This window comes from Setaria viridis, chromosome 7, assembly GCF_005286985.2.
Source record: "Setaria viridis chromosome 7, Setaria_viridis_v4.0, whole genome shotgun sequence".
Classification (NCBI taxonomy): domain Eukaryota; kingdom Viridiplantae; phylum Streptophyta; class Magnoliopsida; order Poales; family Poaceae; genus Setaria; species Setaria viridis.
In genome coordinates this window covers 21,569,206-21,588,142 of record NC_048269.2, presented here as the reverse complement: position 1 = coordinate 21,588,142, position 18,937 = coordinate 21,569,206, and the positions used below count along the sequence as shown (strand labels likewise).

At 44.4% G+C, this 18,937-nt stretch overlaps 4 protein-coding genes across 4 annotated transcripts; all 4 read left to right on the top strand.

The window, feature by feature from the left end:
• The first annotated feature begins 361 nt into the window (after nucleotides 1-361).
• On the top strand, nucleotides 362-1,766 carry LOC117862388 (heavy metal-associated isoprenylated plant protein 46). The gene is made up of 3 exons (XM_034745845.2): nucleotides 362-569; nucleotides 689-767; nucleotides 873-1,766. The coding sequence occupies exons 1-3, from the start codon at nucleotides 564-566 to the stop codon at nucleotides 1,211-1,213; spliced, it is 426 nt and encodes a 141-aa protein (XP_034601736.1). The 5' UTR covers nucleotides 362-563; the 3' UTR covers nucleotides 1,214-1,766.
• Nucleotides 1,767-2,917: 1,151 nt separating this feature from the next.
• LOC117865435 (heavy metal-associated isoprenylated plant protein 46) lies at nucleotides 2,918-3,982 on the top strand. The gene is made up of 3 exons (XM_034749636.2): nucleotides 2,918-3,059; nucleotides 3,189-3,267; nucleotides 3,409-3,982. The coding sequence occupies exons 1-3, from the start codon at nucleotides 3,051-3,053 to the stop codon at nucleotides 3,696-3,698; spliced, it is 378 nt and encodes a 125-aa protein (XP_034605527.1). The 5' UTR covers nucleotides 2,918-3,050; the 3' UTR covers nucleotides 3,699-3,982.
• Nucleotides 3,983-10,770: 6,788 nt separating this feature from the next.
• Nucleotides 10,771-11,735, top strand: LOC117865773 (heavy metal-associated isoprenylated plant protein 46). The gene is made up of 3 exons (XM_034750012.2): nucleotides 10,771-11,062; nucleotides 11,171-11,225; nucleotides 11,341-11,735. Exons 1-3 carry the CDS (start codon nucleotides 11,057-11,059, stop codon nucleotides 11,586-11,588), a joined length of 309 nt encoding a protein of 102 aa, XP_034605903.1. The 5' UTR covers nucleotides 10,771-11,056; the 3' UTR covers nucleotides 11,589-11,735.
• A 1,906-nt stretch (nucleotides 11,736-13,641) lies between these two features.
• On the top strand, nucleotides 13,642-17,591 carry LOC117865853 (uncharacterized). Its single transcript, XM_034750095.2, has 6 exons — nucleotides 13,642-14,086; nucleotides 14,203-14,281; nucleotides 14,422-14,719; nucleotides 14,962-14,983; nucleotides 16,774-16,852; nucleotides 16,943-17,591. Exons 1-6 carry the CDS (start codon nucleotides 14,081-14,083, stop codon nucleotides 17,278-17,280), a joined length of 822 nt encoding a protein of 273 aa, XP_034605986.2. The 5' UTR covers nucleotides 13,642-14,080; the 3' UTR covers nucleotides 17,281-17,591.
• The last annotated feature ends 1,346 nt before the right edge of the window (nucleotides 17,592-18,937 follow it).

Here is an 18,937-nt window from a genome sequence, read left to right as displayed (position 1 = left end):
ATTTTAAAATGGTTTGACTCTCCAAGAAAGTTAGAATGACTTATAATTTGAAACGGTTGAAACGGAGGGAGTATATATTAGAGTTGGAGTTCCTCTACTAGTCAGACAACCGACTTTCACGAAACATATCAAAATTGAAACAAAAAGCATGTAAATGTTGCGCGCACTAGCTATAGCACTTTGACTGTGTCAATTCTTGCATCTGTTCTGGTGAAAAGGTAGACACGGCTTAAGAAAGCGCGGAATGAAGGGGAGCTTTGCAAAGCAAGGTCTTAAAACTATATTCTTCTTCTTTACCCACGGCATGGATGCATTGGTAGTTTGGCTGGGTCTAAACCGCATGAGATCTTCTTCTTAGCTCAAAGTATAATCGGGGCATAAAGCACAATTCTCGGGGCTATACCCACTTGTTATACTAGTCTATTTATTACTTATATAAGCCGCATAAGGGGCTCTCCTTCCGTCCCCAACAACACTCGGAGCTTCAAGTGTCAATTCCGAGCTGTAGGATTAGTAAGGAACTCTCACGTTGGACCGACCGAAATCAGCAACAGAGCAACAAAATGAAGGTAACACGAATTCTCATCCAAACGCGAAGCACCTGAGTCTGTTGTCTACTGTCTAGTGTCTACTTTGTCACTGTCTGCAACGGAAACACCTGAGTTTGCATTTCCTTTTTGTTTGCTAGCAAAGGGTCGTGATCCAGGTGCAGATGAGCGGTGACAAGAGCCGGTCTAAAGCTCTGGGTTTAGTCGCCTCCACGCACGGTAAGCATCATTTTCTTACACTGTCGGATCACGCTAGCTCGCGAGCATGAGGTGGCTGTCTGGCAGAGCTAACCGTACCGGCCGGTTTCGCCGTCGTGTTCGCAGGGGTGCAGTCCGTGGCGATAGAAGGGAGGGAGAGGAACCATCTGGTGGTGGTCGGCGACGGCCTGGACGCCGTCAGCCTGACGAGCTACCTTCGCAAGAAGGTGGGCAGCGCGCAGATCGTCCAGGTGGAGGTCCTCGGAGCCGGCGCCGCCGCCGAGAAGACGAAGCCGCCGGCGACGACCACCACCAGCGTGCTAGCCGCGGGCTCGCAGCAGTGGCAGCCGCGCTACTACAGCGGCTACTACTCCCGGCCGGCCGCCGTGCACCCGTACGCCGGCCAGTACGGCTACGGCTACGACGACCCCCGCCCCGATGCGGACTCGTCGTGCGCCATCATGTGATCCGCAGGCGAGAGGCGACGCAGCCGATCGAGAGGAGCGTTGGATGATCCATCCTCCGAATCTCCGATACATAAACGAAGAGAGAAAAAAATGGCTGATGGTTGCAATCGTAGATGTAGTATATTTGTGTAGGAGTTCATGCGCTGTTAAATTTGATTGGTTTATTTACTTGTGTGGCATGATTTCGCCAATGTTACTGTAAGAATGAATGAGGCCAATTGAGCTCTACATGACCTTTTAATTTTCCTTGTCTTGACTATAGCCAGTGGCGGACCGAGAGGACTAATAACAGAGCCTGGGCGAAATGCAAGACCTCTCTTCCTTCACATCTTCGGCAGAACACAATGATACAAGATTTGACAGCTCAGCTCTTGCGACCATAGCGCATGAGCCCGGGCAGGTGCCCAGGGTCGCCGGGCCCTGGGTCCGCCCCTGGCTATATAGCTGCTATACTTTTTTTCAATGATCATATATTCCTTAGAGGGGATTGGAACCGGCCAGGAGAAATAAAGTACTTGATCGTGAGCGATCCTGCTGCACTCGATCATGAAAGTACCCGATCGAGTATGAAGATCCCAACCCACCAAAAGTACGCTATCTGAACTCTCGTCAGAAAACTGAGCTCTTGAAAGGCCCAACGAATTAAAATGACCCCATTACGCCTACGTGCGGCGCTCGCGAGATGATGATTTTCTCTCCTGATCACGCGATCCCCGGGGTACGGTGCCGGGCGCGAGCAGGGGCGGACGACGGCGACGGCAGCATGCGCAAGGTCCTCGAGCGGTCGTGCGGTGGTGGAAGGCAGGAACTGGGTGGCGCACGGCACCGGGACGGGTGGGACGGACGCGACGGCGGCAATACGCGACACGCTAGAGACTAGAGGCCGATTGGCGCGATGCGCGGTCGACTTGGCGAGACCCGGCTGGGGAGATCAGCGAGTTACGGCGACAGCGCTAATAAGCTGATGATGGAGAGGCAGCGGAGCTGGGCTCTTCCGTCCCGTCCAATGTTACTTGTTCTGACCTGGTACCGGCAGTGTTCCTTAAAACTCTTTCGCCCTTCGGTATTGTGAAGAAGGCATTTATGTGAGGAAAGGCAGTTGCTTCGCTGCCACGGTTGCTGCAAAAAACAAGAACCCTAGGTATCCTTAACTACGGTTTCGCCTACGTAGCGCTGCATGTGTACCGTGACATCATGAGTCTTTTTTTGTTTCTTGAAAATTCTAAGGCTCCTCATTGCTGTCTGCAGAGATATTATCGAATCCGCAAACGTTGCCCATCAACCCAGGCTGTCAAATGACGACTGCGGGAGACCTAGGAACACCACCGCGATCGCGTCTTCGCTGAAAGTGGCAACCCACATCATCAGTCTCCAGTGGACGGCCGCATTGTCCCGGCTCCAACACATCTCCATCGTCCAGTTCCTGGTCCCCGTTTTTTCTATGGCTAATCAGTAATCACTCGCTCGGGGTCGCTACCTAGCTTGACGCAGCAGACGTTCAACTGCGCACGATCGAGCTTATTATCAGCTTCCACACGCTACGTACGTAGGTTCTCGGTAATCTCCCTGGCCGGATTCCTAGAACGATAAGAACAAGACCTCTGCCCCCGGGCCCCGGCCCGTCCGTCGCTGTAGCCTTCCGCGGGGTCCTCTCCACCCTCTTGCCCCCGCGCGCGCGTGTATATTTATACACCAGCCATGAGCGCGGCTGCTAGCTCCTTCACAAGCTACTCGATCAGCTTAGCAGGGGCAACTGGGAACACCCAGTCAGAATTATAAGCCTGACAGGGCAGGCTCACTTGTTTCCTCGGCGGAAGCGTACGTGGATCTATCAACGATGTCAAAGGTAGTGAAGCGTGGATCTATTTTCATTTCTGCTCCTGCCGTTTTGTTCTTAATTGGTCTCGCAATGCTTGCTTGAGCATTCTGCGCGCGAACTGATGATGGGCTGGGCTCTTTTTTATTGTTGTTGCAGCAAAAGATTGTGATCAAGGCGACCATGTCCAACGCCAAGAGCCGTGCCCAGGCCATGGTGCTGGCCTCCAAAGCAAACGGTACATATGCTCCATACATTACCTCTGTTCTCAAATACATGTCCTTTAGGATAAGCAGATGAACTAACCAGCTTGTCCTAAACGGTCCATTTGTGCATGAATGAATTTTTGCAACTGCAACGTGCGTCTATATATATGCAGGGGTGGGATCGGTAGGGATCACCGGCGACCTCAAGGACCAGCTGGAGGTGGTCGGCGTGGGCATCGACATCGCCTGCCTGGTCAGGTGCCTGCGCAAGAAGCTCCGCTACGCCGAGATCGTCAAGGTGGAGGAGGTGAAGGACAAGCCCGAGGAGGAGAAGAAGAAGCCCGACCCCACCTGCACCTGCACGGGGCCGTGCCGGTGCGCTGCCGCCGGTTACTACCACGCGCCGCTGCCGCTGTATCTCTGCGAGCAGGACCCGCCGCCAGGCAGCTGCCTCATCTTGTGAACCTAGCAGCAGTAAGATGGGCTCCGTCATGCATGCATCTGTGTGATTTGGGTTCTATAAGAACCTTTTGAGGCAACAGCTTCTTCGTGTGTGCAGTGTGCTGTGTGCATGTGCGCAAACGTGGTTCTGGTTTGCTTTTGCTACCGCCAACCATCGGTAGTGTCATTAGATCACACCACTACAAGGTATTAATATCATATAAACCCCAATATGTGTGTATGTTATACGTGTAAATATATGTATATGTGTTATCTGTACGAGTATGACTTAGTTGCATTGGTTTATGCATCCCATTGTGAACCTTATGCTGAGGTCGTATTTTTTTCCTATTACTATCAAAGAAAAGACATGAGTACTAATTAACGCCGTATGTGAAAACGTATAAAGTCACAATATGCCAACAGGTACCTAGTGTTTTTATGCTAACATATATGATATATTGTAAAAAAAATGTCGACCGGCGGAAAATACTGCTCTACGACATTGCACTAAGAAGAATATTAGCTAAGCCGACCGAGAAAATCCATGAACCCTGGCTTCACCCTATAGGATCACATTGTAACCTAACCTGACCACAACCAATTGGGTTGATGATTAATGCAAGGATTTGAACTCTGATTGGTGTTGATCTCTCTTAACTAGGGAGCTTACCACTACACTATAAGTGTTGGCATATGATGTATCATGATACACCTATGGATTTTAATTTCCGTGGATCTCCACTGGTATTTCAAAAAATATATAGGGACAAAAATAATACATATGGTGAAAATTTGCTTTCTTTAGATTTTTAACTTTAAAGCGAGTAAATTATTAAGTTGAAAGCCCAAAAGTCGTCGTAATATCGTTCTCAATGGCAAACAAATCTCCCACGTTTACAAAATCCCACCCTTCCTCCTTTTTCGTTGACAGTTTTCTAAGACTGGCATGTGGGGCTGACATAAAATGGGTGGGAAGAAAATAATGCAACCTTGAGATTGGATTCAAGGCCTGCAGATATCGATTTATTTGCAAGTCAGTCGATATGTGCAAATAAAATAATACTTGGCATCTTTATTTGTGATTTCAATCAGTTTTCACTTGACACCGACCTGAACCTCAATTTCTCAAGTGTTTGCTTATAGGTGTAAGTTTGCATGTGCACATGTGATTTGCGATTGCATGAGCCAACCTGTGACGGTAATGTAATAATCAGGCCGCAGTCAGCAGGTCCTGTAGCAATGTAGCATCAAGAACGGGTAGGGTAAACTGAACTGCGAACGTCATCTACTGATCTACCAAGAACAAATTAACATCACGCCAAAATCGTAGTGTCTGTTCGCACCCTGATCGAGATGGATCATGATGAGTGAATGATCTGCATTTTTGCCGTCTAATATAATGCCCGGTAAAAGCATTTTGAACTGATGATGATGGTGATTGGAAAGCCACGCTGATCAATAATGCAGTGGCCTGGTTCCGCACATGACTGAATTTGGTGAATCAAGCTGCCAATCATATGCCACAAATAAGGGGGTGTTTGGATTTTAGAGCTAAAGTTTAGTCCGTGTCACATCGAATATTCGGAGGCTAATTAGGAGGACTAAATATGAGTTAATTATAAAACTAATTACACATATGGAGGCTAAACGGCGAGACGAATCATTAAGCCTAATTAATCCATCATCAGCAAATGGTTACTGTAGCAGCACATTGTCAAATCATGGACTAATTAGGCTTAATGGATTCGTCTCGCCGTTTAGCCTCCATCTGTGCAATGGGTTTTGTAAATAGTCTATATTTAATACTCCTAATTAGTATTTAAATATTCGACATGATAGGGACTAAAGTTTAGCTCGGGGATCAAACACCCCTAAGTGGCCAATCATATTCCAGTTTATACGGATGCATAACTGCATTTCCTTCCCTCGGAATCCCCGAACAATGATTAGAAAATGACCTCCGACCTTATTTGTCGCTTCTATCAGAATTTATCTCTTGCGCGTGCATATTTGCATTTTTATCACTAATTGCTAATACAAGGTACTACTCTTTAATGCATGATTTTTATTTTCACTTTGAGACTACTTTGCTTACAATATTCCATCCTTTAAACGATTTTTCATAGAACGTCTTTAATTATTTTGAGCAAAACCTACAATTTGAAGTGAACGGTATATATATCAGTTCCGAGTCAAATCTATAAAATTTGTCTCTCTGGCACCGGCGCCAACGCCTATCGCCATTTGCCGGCCGAACACATGGTCAAGGATCTAGTTCGTGAGATATACATAAAGTGAAGGTGGGCAGAGGGCGGTGACAAGAGTGATCGAGGCACAGTGTGGAAGCCAAAAAAATAGATCGAAACTTGTACGCTCATCCAATCGCCATCACATCCACTTAGATATAGAATAGACCAATCAAGAGAAATCTCTAGGCAAGTAATTTGGTCAGTATTGCAAGTTGGTCTTTTTCCCTTTAGGTAATAAGGCATGTGGAATTCAATGTATGCGTTGCAAACTTGCAGTCTCTTCAGTCATTAGTTCACTAGCTGCCACCTGCGTCACCTAAGCTTTTCGACGAGTCCTCCACCCTCTCTTGCCCCTGTAGTTATTTGAACCGGATTGGACCGGCAGTTGGACACCAGAGCCTATATCAGCTCGGTTCACATAAAAGATCGGCCGTGCAATCGAACCGTTAAAAACCGTCGAACTGGCCGATTTTTTACGGAACCGGTAAACTGGCTGGTTCCGATTGAACCGGACTGGTTTTGATTTTTACCGATGCGAACCCTCCTCCATCGATTCAGTTCAATCTTACCGGCCTAGGCGTATAAACGGAAAGACTTTTCTTTCTTACGAGCAACACTTGTTTGGCTTTGCATCTGGCACAAATGGCGGCCGCGGCGGCGCATCTGCTGCCTGTTCTTCTCCGGAGGCGGCCGCTCCATGCCTCCACCTCGCCAGATCGAGCTCGTCCCGTGCTCATCTTTGCCGGTGGCAGCCCCTCGACGGCGGCCCCTCATCTCCTTGCGGCTCAACGGCTTCACCACAGTGACGGCCGCGGGGGCCGGCGGCCAACGCTGCGCTCTAGTGCTCCGTGCCTCCAGTAGTCTAGTCCTCCACTAGCTCGTCCTCGTCGTCATCCTATCTCGGCGCTTGACAAGACCACAAGGAATCTGCTGCCCGCGATTCTCCCTGCCTACCTGACATGGCTATCGGTTGGTAACTCAGCACCCAAGGTTCCAGATTACAATGATTCAAGTTGTGCAATGATTAGAGTTCAGACTTGACGAATCTAGAGTCGAAATTGTTTGCAACTCAATAGGCTATTGAGTAGTATACTGAATGGATAGAGCACACTTGCAGTACCACTACGTGAGAGCTCAATTGTCAATAGGCTATTATTCAGTGAATACGTGCAATTTCCAGTAGATGGGCTAGTCCTAATAATTTAATAAATTGTTATTTGAATTTGTGGTTCGTATGCTGAACACTTGAACTTGGAATGCAACTACTATAGTTATATATTGTGTCATTTATGAGGATATTTTTTCTATGATCAACTATATAATATAATATGTACAGTTCATCATCAATGGTATATTGGACCGGTTCACATTATTTGTGGCTGGTTCACTTCAACGGTTCAAAGTTATTGACCGGCAGTTCAACGGTTCCTAACGGTTGAACTAATGAACCATTGAACCGACCCCCTCACCAGTTCGATTACTAGTCTGGTCCTAATAACTATGCTTGCACGGCGCGGGCGTGTACATATTTATACACCACGAGCGCGCCTGGTAGCTCCTTCACAAGCTGCACGAAGCTTGTGTTCTTTGGCTCTCTAAACGTCGATCTGTGTAGTAGAGCCACACCCAGTCAGAACAATAAGCTAAGGCTGACAGCCTCAGTTACCTTGCTCAGCTATCTTCTCAGTGTAGTTCGTGATCGGATCAACGATGATGAAGGTAATAGTGAAGCCACCCAGTAGCAGTTCGCTTCTGCTCCTCCCGTTTCGTTCCTCATGTCGCTTTTATTTAACCCATCAAACTGTACTCTCGCTGGGTTAATATTTTTAAAAGCTATTGAATCTAAAAATTATTTAGAAATTAAACTCCTAACTAATAATTAAAATTATTTACCTACTACTCTCTTATTTTTTCAATACTTCAACATAATACTCATATAGATATGTACTTATCTTTATTCAGTTGTGATTGATTTTTAATTAGTAATTACTCTATAAACTTTTTGATCCACATTCACACCTTTTCTTTCATTTTGTATCGCACCTCCATACATTGTGTTTAGCATAAAAAACCAATATTTTTTCATTAATTCCTCACACACATGTATAAATGGTCTAAATGGTGACACTCATCATGTGTATATACTTTAACTTAGTATTTCTATATTAACAATGATATAAATAGGTAATTTAAAATCATATATTAGTTTATTTTTGGACGTTTCTGTATAATGCACATCAAGATAACTAGATTAAGATTTAAGTGTTTACTTTATATTATTTTAATATGTGGGTAACTTAGCTACAAATTGAGAATGATATTTTAAATTATTCTATATAATGATATGTATGAGTGAATTGGATGAAGATTATGAGGTTACTTTAGATTATTTTTTATAATAGTCGACCTCAGTAATTTAGACATAAGTTCAGAGTTTATTTTTGAATATTTTCCTAATGGTAGTGGTGGGTAACTTTTTAATAAATACAGTAGATCAATGACTATGATTATTAGAGTTTACAGGATTAGTGTTTGATTTTTTTGAGAATTTCTAGGAATTATCTTTTTTTTCTAGCATGTCGGGTGGGAACTAATGCGTAGTCTCTAATGAAAAAATAAGATCACATTGCTACAAAACTATTACCACGAGCTACATCTCATTCGTTAAATATTCGAACACAATACTTATATAGATATATACTTATTATCTTCATCCGATTGTGATGTATTTTAGTTACTAATTACTCTATAATATTTTTGTCCACATTTATAATCTTTAACTTTTCACTTTGCATCGTAGGTATGTGCTTGAATTTATTTAATGGGCCCTAAGTTTGCCCTATAATTTTAACGTAGAAACATATATTCTCGTCACTTTGTCTATATCTTTATAAATGGTTACGCACATCATGCGTATATACCTTAATATTATATCATATACCAATAGTGTAAGAAATAGACGATTTAGACTCATATATCGCTGTATATTTTTAATTAAGATGATTAGATTCAAATGTAGGGTTACCTCATGTAATTTTTAATAATGACATATGTGGGTAATATAGATGCAAATTTAAGGGGTTACTTTAAGTTTTTTTAAGTGTTAGTAGTGGAAAATTTATGCAAATTTCGGGGGTTATTTTAAATATTATTTATAATGGTATAAGTGGGTAATTTTGATGAATATTAGGGGTTACTTTAGTTAATTTTATATAATGGCAGATGTGGGTAATTTAGATATCTTTAGGCTATCTTTATAATAGCATAGGTGGGTAATTTTTTAGAAAACATAATAGATCCAATGGTTATAATGATTTGAGTCTACTGATTGATAGCTAGATGTTTTATTTTTTTTTTGAGAATTTTCAGAATTTCTCTATTTTTCTAAAGTGTCCACCTAGGAATCCTGGCTTCACTGACCTCCGATTAGCAATAGTAAGATTTGTCCCGCGAACTGATGATGGGCTGGGCTGGGCTCGTTGGTTGTTGCAGCAAAAAATTCTGATCCAGGTGACCATGCCCAACCCCTGCAGCCGCTCCCGGGCCATGGAGGTTGCAGCCAAAGCAAACGGTATAGTACAATGCACCCCTCATCATACGCAAAAGTACGCAGATTTATGCACGAATAAGTCAGACAACAATATCTGTATGCGTCTACATATGCAGGGGTATGCTCAATAGGATTATAGGAATCACCGGCGACTTCAAGGACCGGCTGGTGGTGGTCGGAGAAGGCATCGATATCGCCTGCCTGGTGCAGTGCCTGCGCAAGAAGCTCTGCTGCCATGCCGTGACGATCCAGCTGGTGGAGGGAAGTGAAAGACAAGAAGCCGGAGGAGAAGAAGAAGGCGGAAGATCAGCTCAAGCTTTGCGCGTGCCCAGCGCTGTGTTGGCGCGCCGGTTACTACTGCCCCACGCCGCCGCCGCTGCCGCCGCCGCGTCGGATGTGTTCTGCTGCGAGGAGACGCCGGCAAACGATTGCCACATCATGTGAAGCTAGTAAGATGGGCTCTGTCGTGCATGCAGCTGTGTGATTTGGCGGGTTCTGACCTTATGCCACGCCTATCGGCTTCTTCGTCCGTGGAGTGTGGTGTGGGCATGTGCACAAACGGGGTTCTAGCTATACGGTTTGGTTCCTCTTCTGTCGTCAACCGTCGGAGGTGCTCGTATAAGATCATTACAAGCTATTATCATAAAATGTAACATGTATACGTACATTATACATGTGCAGTAATATGTTTATGTGTTATGTGTATGCGTCTATGAGTTGCATTGTCATTATGCATCCAGTTCGTGAACCTGATGCTGAGGTCGTATTTTCCCTGTTATCAAAGAAAAAAACATGCGTACTATTAGTGTCGTCTGTAAAAACGAATTAAAGTATCCGAAAAAAAAGAGGAAACCAATAAAAGTCACCATCTCTAATAGACGAATTTTGGTCAGGCAATCGGGCCTTTCTCGAGCGCTCATCGTGCCACGTCGACTACTCATCCGCATCGTCGATTAACTATTTTTATTTAATCGCACGGTCAGAATAGGCCCCGTCAGTTAGCAATAGCATTGTCCAGAGCCTTCCTCAGAGTTCCCCATCCCTCTGGTCTAGAGCGGCGATGGCAAGCCGCGCTGACGCTTGTACATACACCAGACACCTACGGTTGTACATATACCAGACACCATTTATTTCAATCCAAACCAGCAGACCAAATCCCCATGACCCCATCCAAACCCCACAAGCTAGACACACAGTGGAACATCCAATTAACAGGAGCACGTCTACAACCGATCAAAAAGAAATAGACGCAAGCAAATAGACACCGTCGCAAGCAAGTTTGGCAGGACCTAGCTTTACTTTGTTACTAGAATTGCGGTCGATTTACCTTAATCTTTCTTTCCCTTTATCTATACTAAAATCGACTGGATCTCAAGTACGGGGCTGCCTGCTAATACATACTGAATTGCGGCCTGCTGGCTGTACGTCGCCGTCTATATATATATATATACCGTACGTGCACCTAGCGGAGGTAGCTCCGTCGCAAGGCAGCTGCCGATCGCACCTGCAGTTCTTCTTTCCCTCATCTCTTCTATCTCCTCGGCGGCGCGTAATTAAACCACCGCCACCAACAACGCCATGAAGGTAACTTTGCTTCTTCCTTCCCCTCATCATATCTTTGTTGGTGTCCCCCTAGCTCTTTTGGTCGCGCTCTGTTAAGCTAAAGACTTAAAGGGACCCTGTTGAACGCAGCAAAAGATCGTGATCAAGCTGAGCGTGGCCATGGTGCTGGCCGCCAAGGCAGACGGTACGCAACGCACGCGTTGTTCATGTTTGTTCTCTCTTCCCGTAGATTAGCCCTGGGCCATCCGGCCATGGCTGCCAGTGCTGACTGCGCCCGGTGTGTACGCGCGTGGTTGCAGGGGTGAGCAAGATGGGGATCACCGGCGACGGCAAGGACCGGCTGGAGGTGGAGGGCGACGGCGTCGACGCCGTCTGCCTGGTCGAGTGCCTGCGCAGGAAGGTAGGCCACGCCGAGATCCTGCAGGTGGAGGAGGTGAAGCCCGCCGAGAAGAAACCGGAGGAGAAGAAGCCGGATGAACTCAAGGTCGTGCCGCTGCCGTACTGGTGGTATCCCTACCACTACCACCACCCGCAGCCATGGTGTTGACTGTTGAGTGGTGCTTGCTGAGCAGCCAGCCGATCATGGAACCGGCCGTTTTGATGGATGATTAATACTCCGTTTGAGACTCTTTGGTTTTTGTATTCAGACTCTTTGGTATCGAATGAAAATATGAAAACCAAAAAGAATTAGCAATGGTGTTACCTGTCCATATGTTTAATTTGATCGGTTAATTTTCACCCTTATGGTGGACGGCTATACTTTGGTGCTGTGGTTTCTATTTTTTTTTCCTCTCAGATTTTTCGGACCCTGAGATTCTGGCAGATTACCTAAAGAAAATTCTTACCTGTCCGTATTCTAGGTAAATATACTTAAATGTGAAAAACACACACATTTGGTGCCTGACTCCACTCACCAGATATTCAACCTTGGTAAATACATTTAACAAAATGGTAAAAATTTCTATGTTCATCCTTGGTTGATGCACAAGCCGAAGATTACCTCAATTACATAGTTAATAGAAATCAATTCAATTTTTTTACAGATATCTAAGTTTTTCCGCGTTCCGATATAATCCCAATGGGAATTAAGTCTTAAGCATTTGGATAAGAACAGTATGGTGGACCAAGGATGAATTTTCAGCGACGAAACGTTGAATAAAGAGCGAAATCCGAATATCTAATTGGCTGTCCTGTTGCAGTCTGTGCGAAACAAGAATTGTCAAGTGGTCCCTTGATCACTATTGGTCTTTAGAACCAGTTAAGTATTCGTCAGTCGTCACCGAGTTTTTCTGACGTTCTGAGTCTGAAGCAAGTAAGGGTAGCTGACAGCAAGAAGAGTCAGAGAGAGGTCCACGCTCCACAAATAAACTGGTGGCATTTCACCGTCACAGAAGAATGCCGTGCTCCATAAGCAAACGAAACAGGGTCGTAATAAACCATCGAAAACGCAACGCGTCTGCATCATCTTTCTGTATGTTTGTCATGTACCTGAGGCCATATTTAGTTCCTCAAAACTCCCAACTTTGACACTATGCAAAAAGAAGATTCCTCATCACATCAAACTTGCGGTACATGCATGGAGTACTAAATGTAGACGAAATCAAAAACTAATTGTACAGTTTTGTTGTACTTTGCGAGACGAATCTTTTGAGCCTAATTAGTCAATATTTGGATAATAATTCACAAATACAAACGAAACGCTACAGTGTGCTATAGTGCTATAACAGTAATTTTGCACCTTCAAACTTTGGGCAACTAAACAAGGCCTGAGATATGATCAGGCAGGCCTTGATGATTACTACTTCTAAGCGGTCATTTTCAGAGTGAGACCGATCGTTGACTCGTGCGTTCACATCGATCCCAATTTTAAAACTGCGTTATTCGCATCTTCGGGGTCGGTATAACTCTGCGTATAGTAGATGCAGAACACCAGTACTGTTATCATCTTTTCCAGAAACCCGTTGGTACCGACAAAGGGAGGCACCTCATGAGCAAACTACCTGCAAAAGTATCTGGGCAGTGCCAAGTAAGGTCCGGTTTGGTTTCTTTAAAAATAATTATTTAGTACCTGCGTTTAAATACTAATTAGAAGTATTAAACGTAGACTATTTACAAAACTCATGTACCATAAGTAGAGGCTAAACAACGAGACAAATCTATTAAGTCTAATTAGTTCATAATTTGACAACGTGTTGCTACAGTAAATATTTGATAATGATAGATTAATTAGGCTTAATAGATTCGTCTCGCCGTTTAGCCTCCACTTATGTAATAAGTTTTATAAATAGTCTACGTTTAATACTCCTAATTAGCATCTAAATATTTGATGTGACACGTGCTAAAAATAAGCAAAAGTAACCAAACGAGCTTTAATTCGACCCTAACCTGCAGACTGCTACTGAAAAGTGGATTCTGAGATCCGGCCAGTAGAGTATCCCTCCTACTGGCGTGAACCCGCAACACTTCCCGTCTGGCAGGACTGGCATTACACCGCCGCCCGCTTGCTGATCCAACGACACGCAATCAGCATTACACCGGTAAGTGCTTGTGTATTCGACTGCTCTACTGGTATTAGAAATTTGGAACATGCGTGCATGTGCTCTTGCTGTCGGCAGACCGACTCAGTCAGAGGTATATTTGTCGACGAAGGGCGCAGGCAGGCAGCGTGGGCAGGCCAGTGTGGCTTACGAGATTTGCTCTCGGCCTGATCAGATCCCGTCGAGTCAAGCAAGTCTGAGAACGCGATTAGTCTGATGCTTTTGCTCGATTAAGTAACTGCTCTGCTGACGCGGAGCTTGATTATCCCTGTACTAGACTACTGCCACTCCGCCAGTAGCTAGTGCCATTTCCGTGTCCGCCTCTCCTCCACCGTAACCGTATATAAGACTGGGAGCGGGCTCAGCCACCGTATAATAAGAGTATGCATTGGCATCGGTCGCCGCGGCCTGCAAGAGAGATCGGTGGATCAGTAACCAAGGCACCCAAGCAGCATTTCTGTCACCGGGCCGGTGTTGCAGGGAGGGAAGCCACCTCCAGGAAATGAAGGTAATTAAGCCTAGCACCGGCCTGCCCGCTCGATGTGTTTTTCATCGGCCAATCTCAAGCACTTGCACTGATCGCGTTTAATTCTCGCTTCTCCTTCGTCGCCGTCGTTGGGGCAGCAAAAGGTGGTGATCAAGGTGAGCATGCCGTGCGAGAGGAGCCGATCCAGAGCCATGGCGCTGGTCGCCAGGGCACACGGTACGCGCGCATTCTAACGTACATTTCTGCTGCCACGTCCTTGCCCTGCTTCCTGCACGCGTGAATCGCATTGGTGCGGTGGTGCGTGGGCGTAGACTGACAGACAGTGCCGGCACGTACGGCTGCGCGTGTATGTGCAGGGGTGCTCTCCATGGAGATCACCGGCGGCGACGCCAGGGACAAGCTGGAGGTGGTCGGCGACGGCGTTGACGCGGCCCGCCTCGTCAGCTGCCTGCGCAGGAAGCTCGGCCACGCCGAGATCCTGCTGGTGGAGGAGGTGAAGGACAAGATGGCGGAGGAGCCGGAAGAGCCGACGGTGCAGCACGAGGCCGCCGTGGAGCCGCCGCCTCGATGCTACCACAGTTGCCACGACTGCCACCACCACCACCACCCGCCGCCGATGGTCGTCTGCGAGGAGCCCAGCAACTGCCCCATCATGTAAGATAGGTTGGGAGCTTGGGGTGAACAAGAAAGATTTTGGTACTAAGCATTCTGTAAAGCAACTGGAGCGAATCAGTCGATATGCGCAAATAAATAAAATTCACAAGTGGCGTCTTCGTTTACGATTTCAATCGGTTTTCACTTGGGCATCTGAACCTCGATTGCTCACAAAAGTGTTTGCTTCTTCGTGTAAGTTTGCAAGTGCACATGTGATTTTGGGTTGGGGTCGCATGTGCCAGTGAGGCAATCAGTGACGATAGTGTAATTAGGTCGCAATCAGCGCGGGTACCGTAGCATCAAGCAGAACGGGTAACGACGTGCAAATTGAACTGCAAACGTCACGTGCCAAGAACAAATCAACGTCACGCCAACATCGTACCCTGATCGAGATGGATCATGATGGATGAATGATTTGCATTTTCGCCGTCTAATATAATGCCCGGTAAAAAACATTTGAACTGATGGGGATCGGAAAGGCAAAGCCACGCTGGAAAAAAAAATAGCCTCAACATATAATGCAGTGTCCTGGTTCCGCACATGACTGAATTTGGTGAATCAAGTGGCCAATCATATTGCACGAATAAGTAGCCAATCATATTCCAGTTCATATGGACTCATAACTACACTTCAATTCCTTAGAATCCCCAAACAATAATTAGAGAATTATTACCACCCACCTTATGCGCATAGTACATATATATTTGCATTTTATTGCTAATTTCTCTAACTTTGATCAAATCCATATAAAAATACATGTCTTGATAATGTATTTATTTGGTATTGTGCTTGTTAATATATTTTTTTATTTAAAGATAGATTAGTTTGACTTGGTTTTTGGAAGGAGGGGAGTAGTTGGTAATATACAAGTTACTTTACTATTCTTTAGGGCGTTATTTTTTTCAGTTTGAAGATTCTTATATTAAAGAGCTTTGTTATAATGCTTTTAAAGTACTAGGTACTTTCCTTTCTTATTCTTCTAATAAAAAAGAATTGAATAGATTTACACATAATTAAAAGGGTATTATAGTAATTTCTCACTATTTTTTCCTTGATCCCACCAAATCGGTACTTTTCTCTTTTATTTACTTTGTTTTGTTTCCACTGTTTAATTTCGCTGAATGGAAGGCTCTTATTTTTTTCAAGCACTCTAAAAGTTTTCTATATTAAAAAGATTTTTGTATAATATCTTTAATTGTTTTGAGCAATTTTTGTCAAATTGGTTGGTTCGTATCAATTCTATTGACTGAAACCTATAATATATATGCGTGAGATGTACATAAAGTGAAGGTGGGCCGCCGGGCGTTGATAAGACCAAGAGTGATGGAAGCTTCTTAGAAAACTCGGCGATTACCACGCTAACACGGTCATTTAAATTCTGAACCTGTGCGACCATCGAATCGCCATAATATCTACTTAGATGGAGAATAAACCAATCAAGACATAGACAAATCCCTAGTCAAGTAATTTGATTAATATTGCAAGTGGAATTCAATGTATGCGTTGCGATCTCCCATTCCACTGGCTGGCGGCTGCGGGCTGCCATCCTAGGAGATAAGGACCCTCTGCCCCGGCTCCTGCGTCACCCTCTTGCCCCGCTCGCGCGTGGGTATTTATACACCAGCCACGAGCGCGGTTGCTAGCTCGCACCTTCGCAAGCTACACGAAGCTAGTTTGTGTGGCTGTTGCACCGACCGGCCGGCGGCAAAACGTCCATCAGTGTGGTAGCCATATCCAGTCCCAGAATAATAAGCCTGACAGGCTCATCAGTGTCTCAGTTCGTAAACAAGTAACCAACGATGAAGGTAGTGAAAGCGATCTATACATACATACATACATACATACATACATACATACATACATACATACATACATACATACATATATATATATATATATATATATATATATATATATATATATATATATATATATATATATATTTCGTTTCTATGTTCTCATCTCACGTCGCTTAATTTATTTGTCCCCTGATGCTTGAGCATCCCGCGTGAACTGATGATGGACTGGGCTGAGCTCTGGTTGGTTTGTTGCAGGTAAAGATTGTGATCCAGGTGACCATGCCGGACGCCAGGAGCCGCTCCCGGGCCATGGAGGTGGCCGCCAAAGCAAACGGTATAGTATATTTGCACACCCATCATCATCACATCACACTTCAGAAGTAGGCAGATATATACATCTATAGATTCATTTATGCATGATGAGTACAACTCCAACAGCAACCCAGATATGAATGGGTGTATGCAGGGGTGAGCACGATAGAGATCACCGGCGACCTCAAGGACCGGCTGGAGGTGGTCGGAGAAGGCATCGACATCATCTGCCTCGTCATGTGCTTGCGCAAGAAGCTCTGCCACGCCGAGATCCTGCAGGTGGCGGAAGTGAAGCCCGAGGAGAAGAAGAAGCCGGAGGAGAAGAAGCCTGACGAGCCCAAGCCCTGCGCGTGCCCGGGGCCGTGCCGGTGCGCCGGCGGTTATTGCTACGCGCCGCTGCCGATGGTTCTTTGCGAGGAGCCGCCGGCGGGCGCTTGCCGCATCATGTGAAGATGCTAGTAAGATGGGACTTCATGCATATGCATCAAGAGTAATTTGGGTTCACCTATAGATGTGTAAGAAGAAAGAAAGATGGTTGCATCTGGTGTACGCATGATAACTTTTTTTTGAAGCGAGTACGCATAATAACTTGGTTTTGAGAAAAAATTAGCTTACCTCTTTTAAACACGTTGTTTTTAGGGGAGTATATTGGTTATGATTTTGATCTCTATTGCAGCGTGAGTAATCAAGAGAAACTATTTGTTCAGCAATCAAAGTGTTATAGATTGTCACTTGGAATATCTTTGCTAGGAATGGATAGAGAAGTAATAATAGACTTTGCTTTTGATTAATTCCATAAAATTTTCTATTTTTTCATCAGCATTTGAGTTGAGAATGTTGTAAAACCTTGGCTATGGGCAGGTGGAGGAAGTGGAGGACAAGAAGACCGAGGAGGACAAGAAGACCTTGGCTGACGTACGTAGATAGATCATGATGGATGAATCATTTGCCTTTTCGCGTCTAAAAGTGGCTTCTTCAAAAGAAAGTGGTAAAGGCTCAATTATGCAGCTGCTACTCCGAATGGCTGAATTTTCTTCTCTGCTGCCAATTGCAGTCCTGTTGGTTTCTTTGTCCTCATGGGTTGGTGAAATCCAGAAGTAAAACCAACAAGTGGCCACTGACCACAATCAGATTCCAGCTCTACTCTTCCTTCCCCCATAAGCACCCACCAAATTTCTCTTTTTTTTTATCAGGATATGTCTGTTGTTTGTTATATAGATTTATATACCATTGCAACGTGCTATTTTTGTGAGCGTGAGATTTTTTTTTTCTTTGAAGCTACATCCCAGGTTTTCTTAGAATACTCGATTTGACGTTTCAAAAAAAACGAATACTCCATTTAGAAAACTAGTCCATCAACCCGTGCTCCCGCACGGGTCAATATTTTTAAATCTATTATATTTGATTTTTTTAAAAAAAATTAAACTTCTAGCTAATAATCAAAATTGTTTACTTACTACTCTGTCTTTTTTTCAATACTTCAACATAATACTCATATAATGTTCACTTATCTTTGTCCAGTTGTGATTGATTTTTAATTAGTAATTATTCTATACACTTTTTCATCCATATTCACACTTTTTTTATTTTGTATCGCACCTCCATACATTGTGTTTAGCATAAAAATCAATATTTTTTATCACTTCCTCACATACATATATAAATGGTCTACATGGTGACACTTTAGATGTGTAAGGAAGAAAGAAAGATTTTGCATCTAGTGTATGCATAATAACTTTTTTTAAGCGAGTACGCATAATAACTTGGTTTTGAGAAAAAATAGTTTACCTCTTTTAAACACATTGTTTTTAGGGGAGCATATTGGATCTCTGTTGCAGCGTGAGTAATCAAGGGAAACTATTTGTTCAGCAAGCAAAGCGTTATAGATTGTCGCTTTGGATATCTTTGCCAGGAATGGATGGAGAAGCAATAATAGACTTTTGCTTTTGATTAATTCCACAAATTTTTCTATTTTTTCACCAGCGTTTGAATTGAGAATGTTGTAAAACCTTAGCTATGTGTGCTCGCATAGGGCAGAAATATTTGTTTTTTCTAAAAAATAATACACCTATAGATTTTAATTTCGGTGCATCATCACTGATGTTTC

Excerpts from the sequence above, each read along its gene's own strand:
- LOC117865435 (XM_034749636.2), top strand. Across the intron at positions 3,268-3,408 it reads GCTGGCCTCCAAAGCAAACG|GGGTGGGATCGGTAGGGATC; the intron begins GTACATATGCTC and ends ATATATATGCAG.
- LOC117865853 (XM_034750095.2), top strand. Across the intron at positions 14,984-16,773 it reads AGGCAATCAGTGACGATAGT|GTAAAGATTGTGATCCAGGT; the intron begins GTAATTAGGTCG and ends GGTTTGTTGCAG. Across the intron at positions 16,853-16,942 it reads GGTGGCCGCCAAAGCAAACG|TACAACTCCAACAGCAACCC; the intron begins GTATAGTATATT and ends ATGCATGATGAG.
- LOC117865773 (XM_034750012.2), top strand. Across the intron at positions 11,226-11,340 it reads GCTGGCCGCCAAGGCAGACG|GGGTGAGCAAGATGGGGATC; the intron begins GTACGCAACGCA and ends GCGTGGTTGCAG.
- LOC117862388 (XM_034745845.2), top strand. Across the intron at positions 768-872 it reads TTTAGTCGCCTCCACGCACG|GGGTGCAGTCCGTGGCGATA; the intron begins GTAAGCATCATT and ends TCGTGTTCGCAG.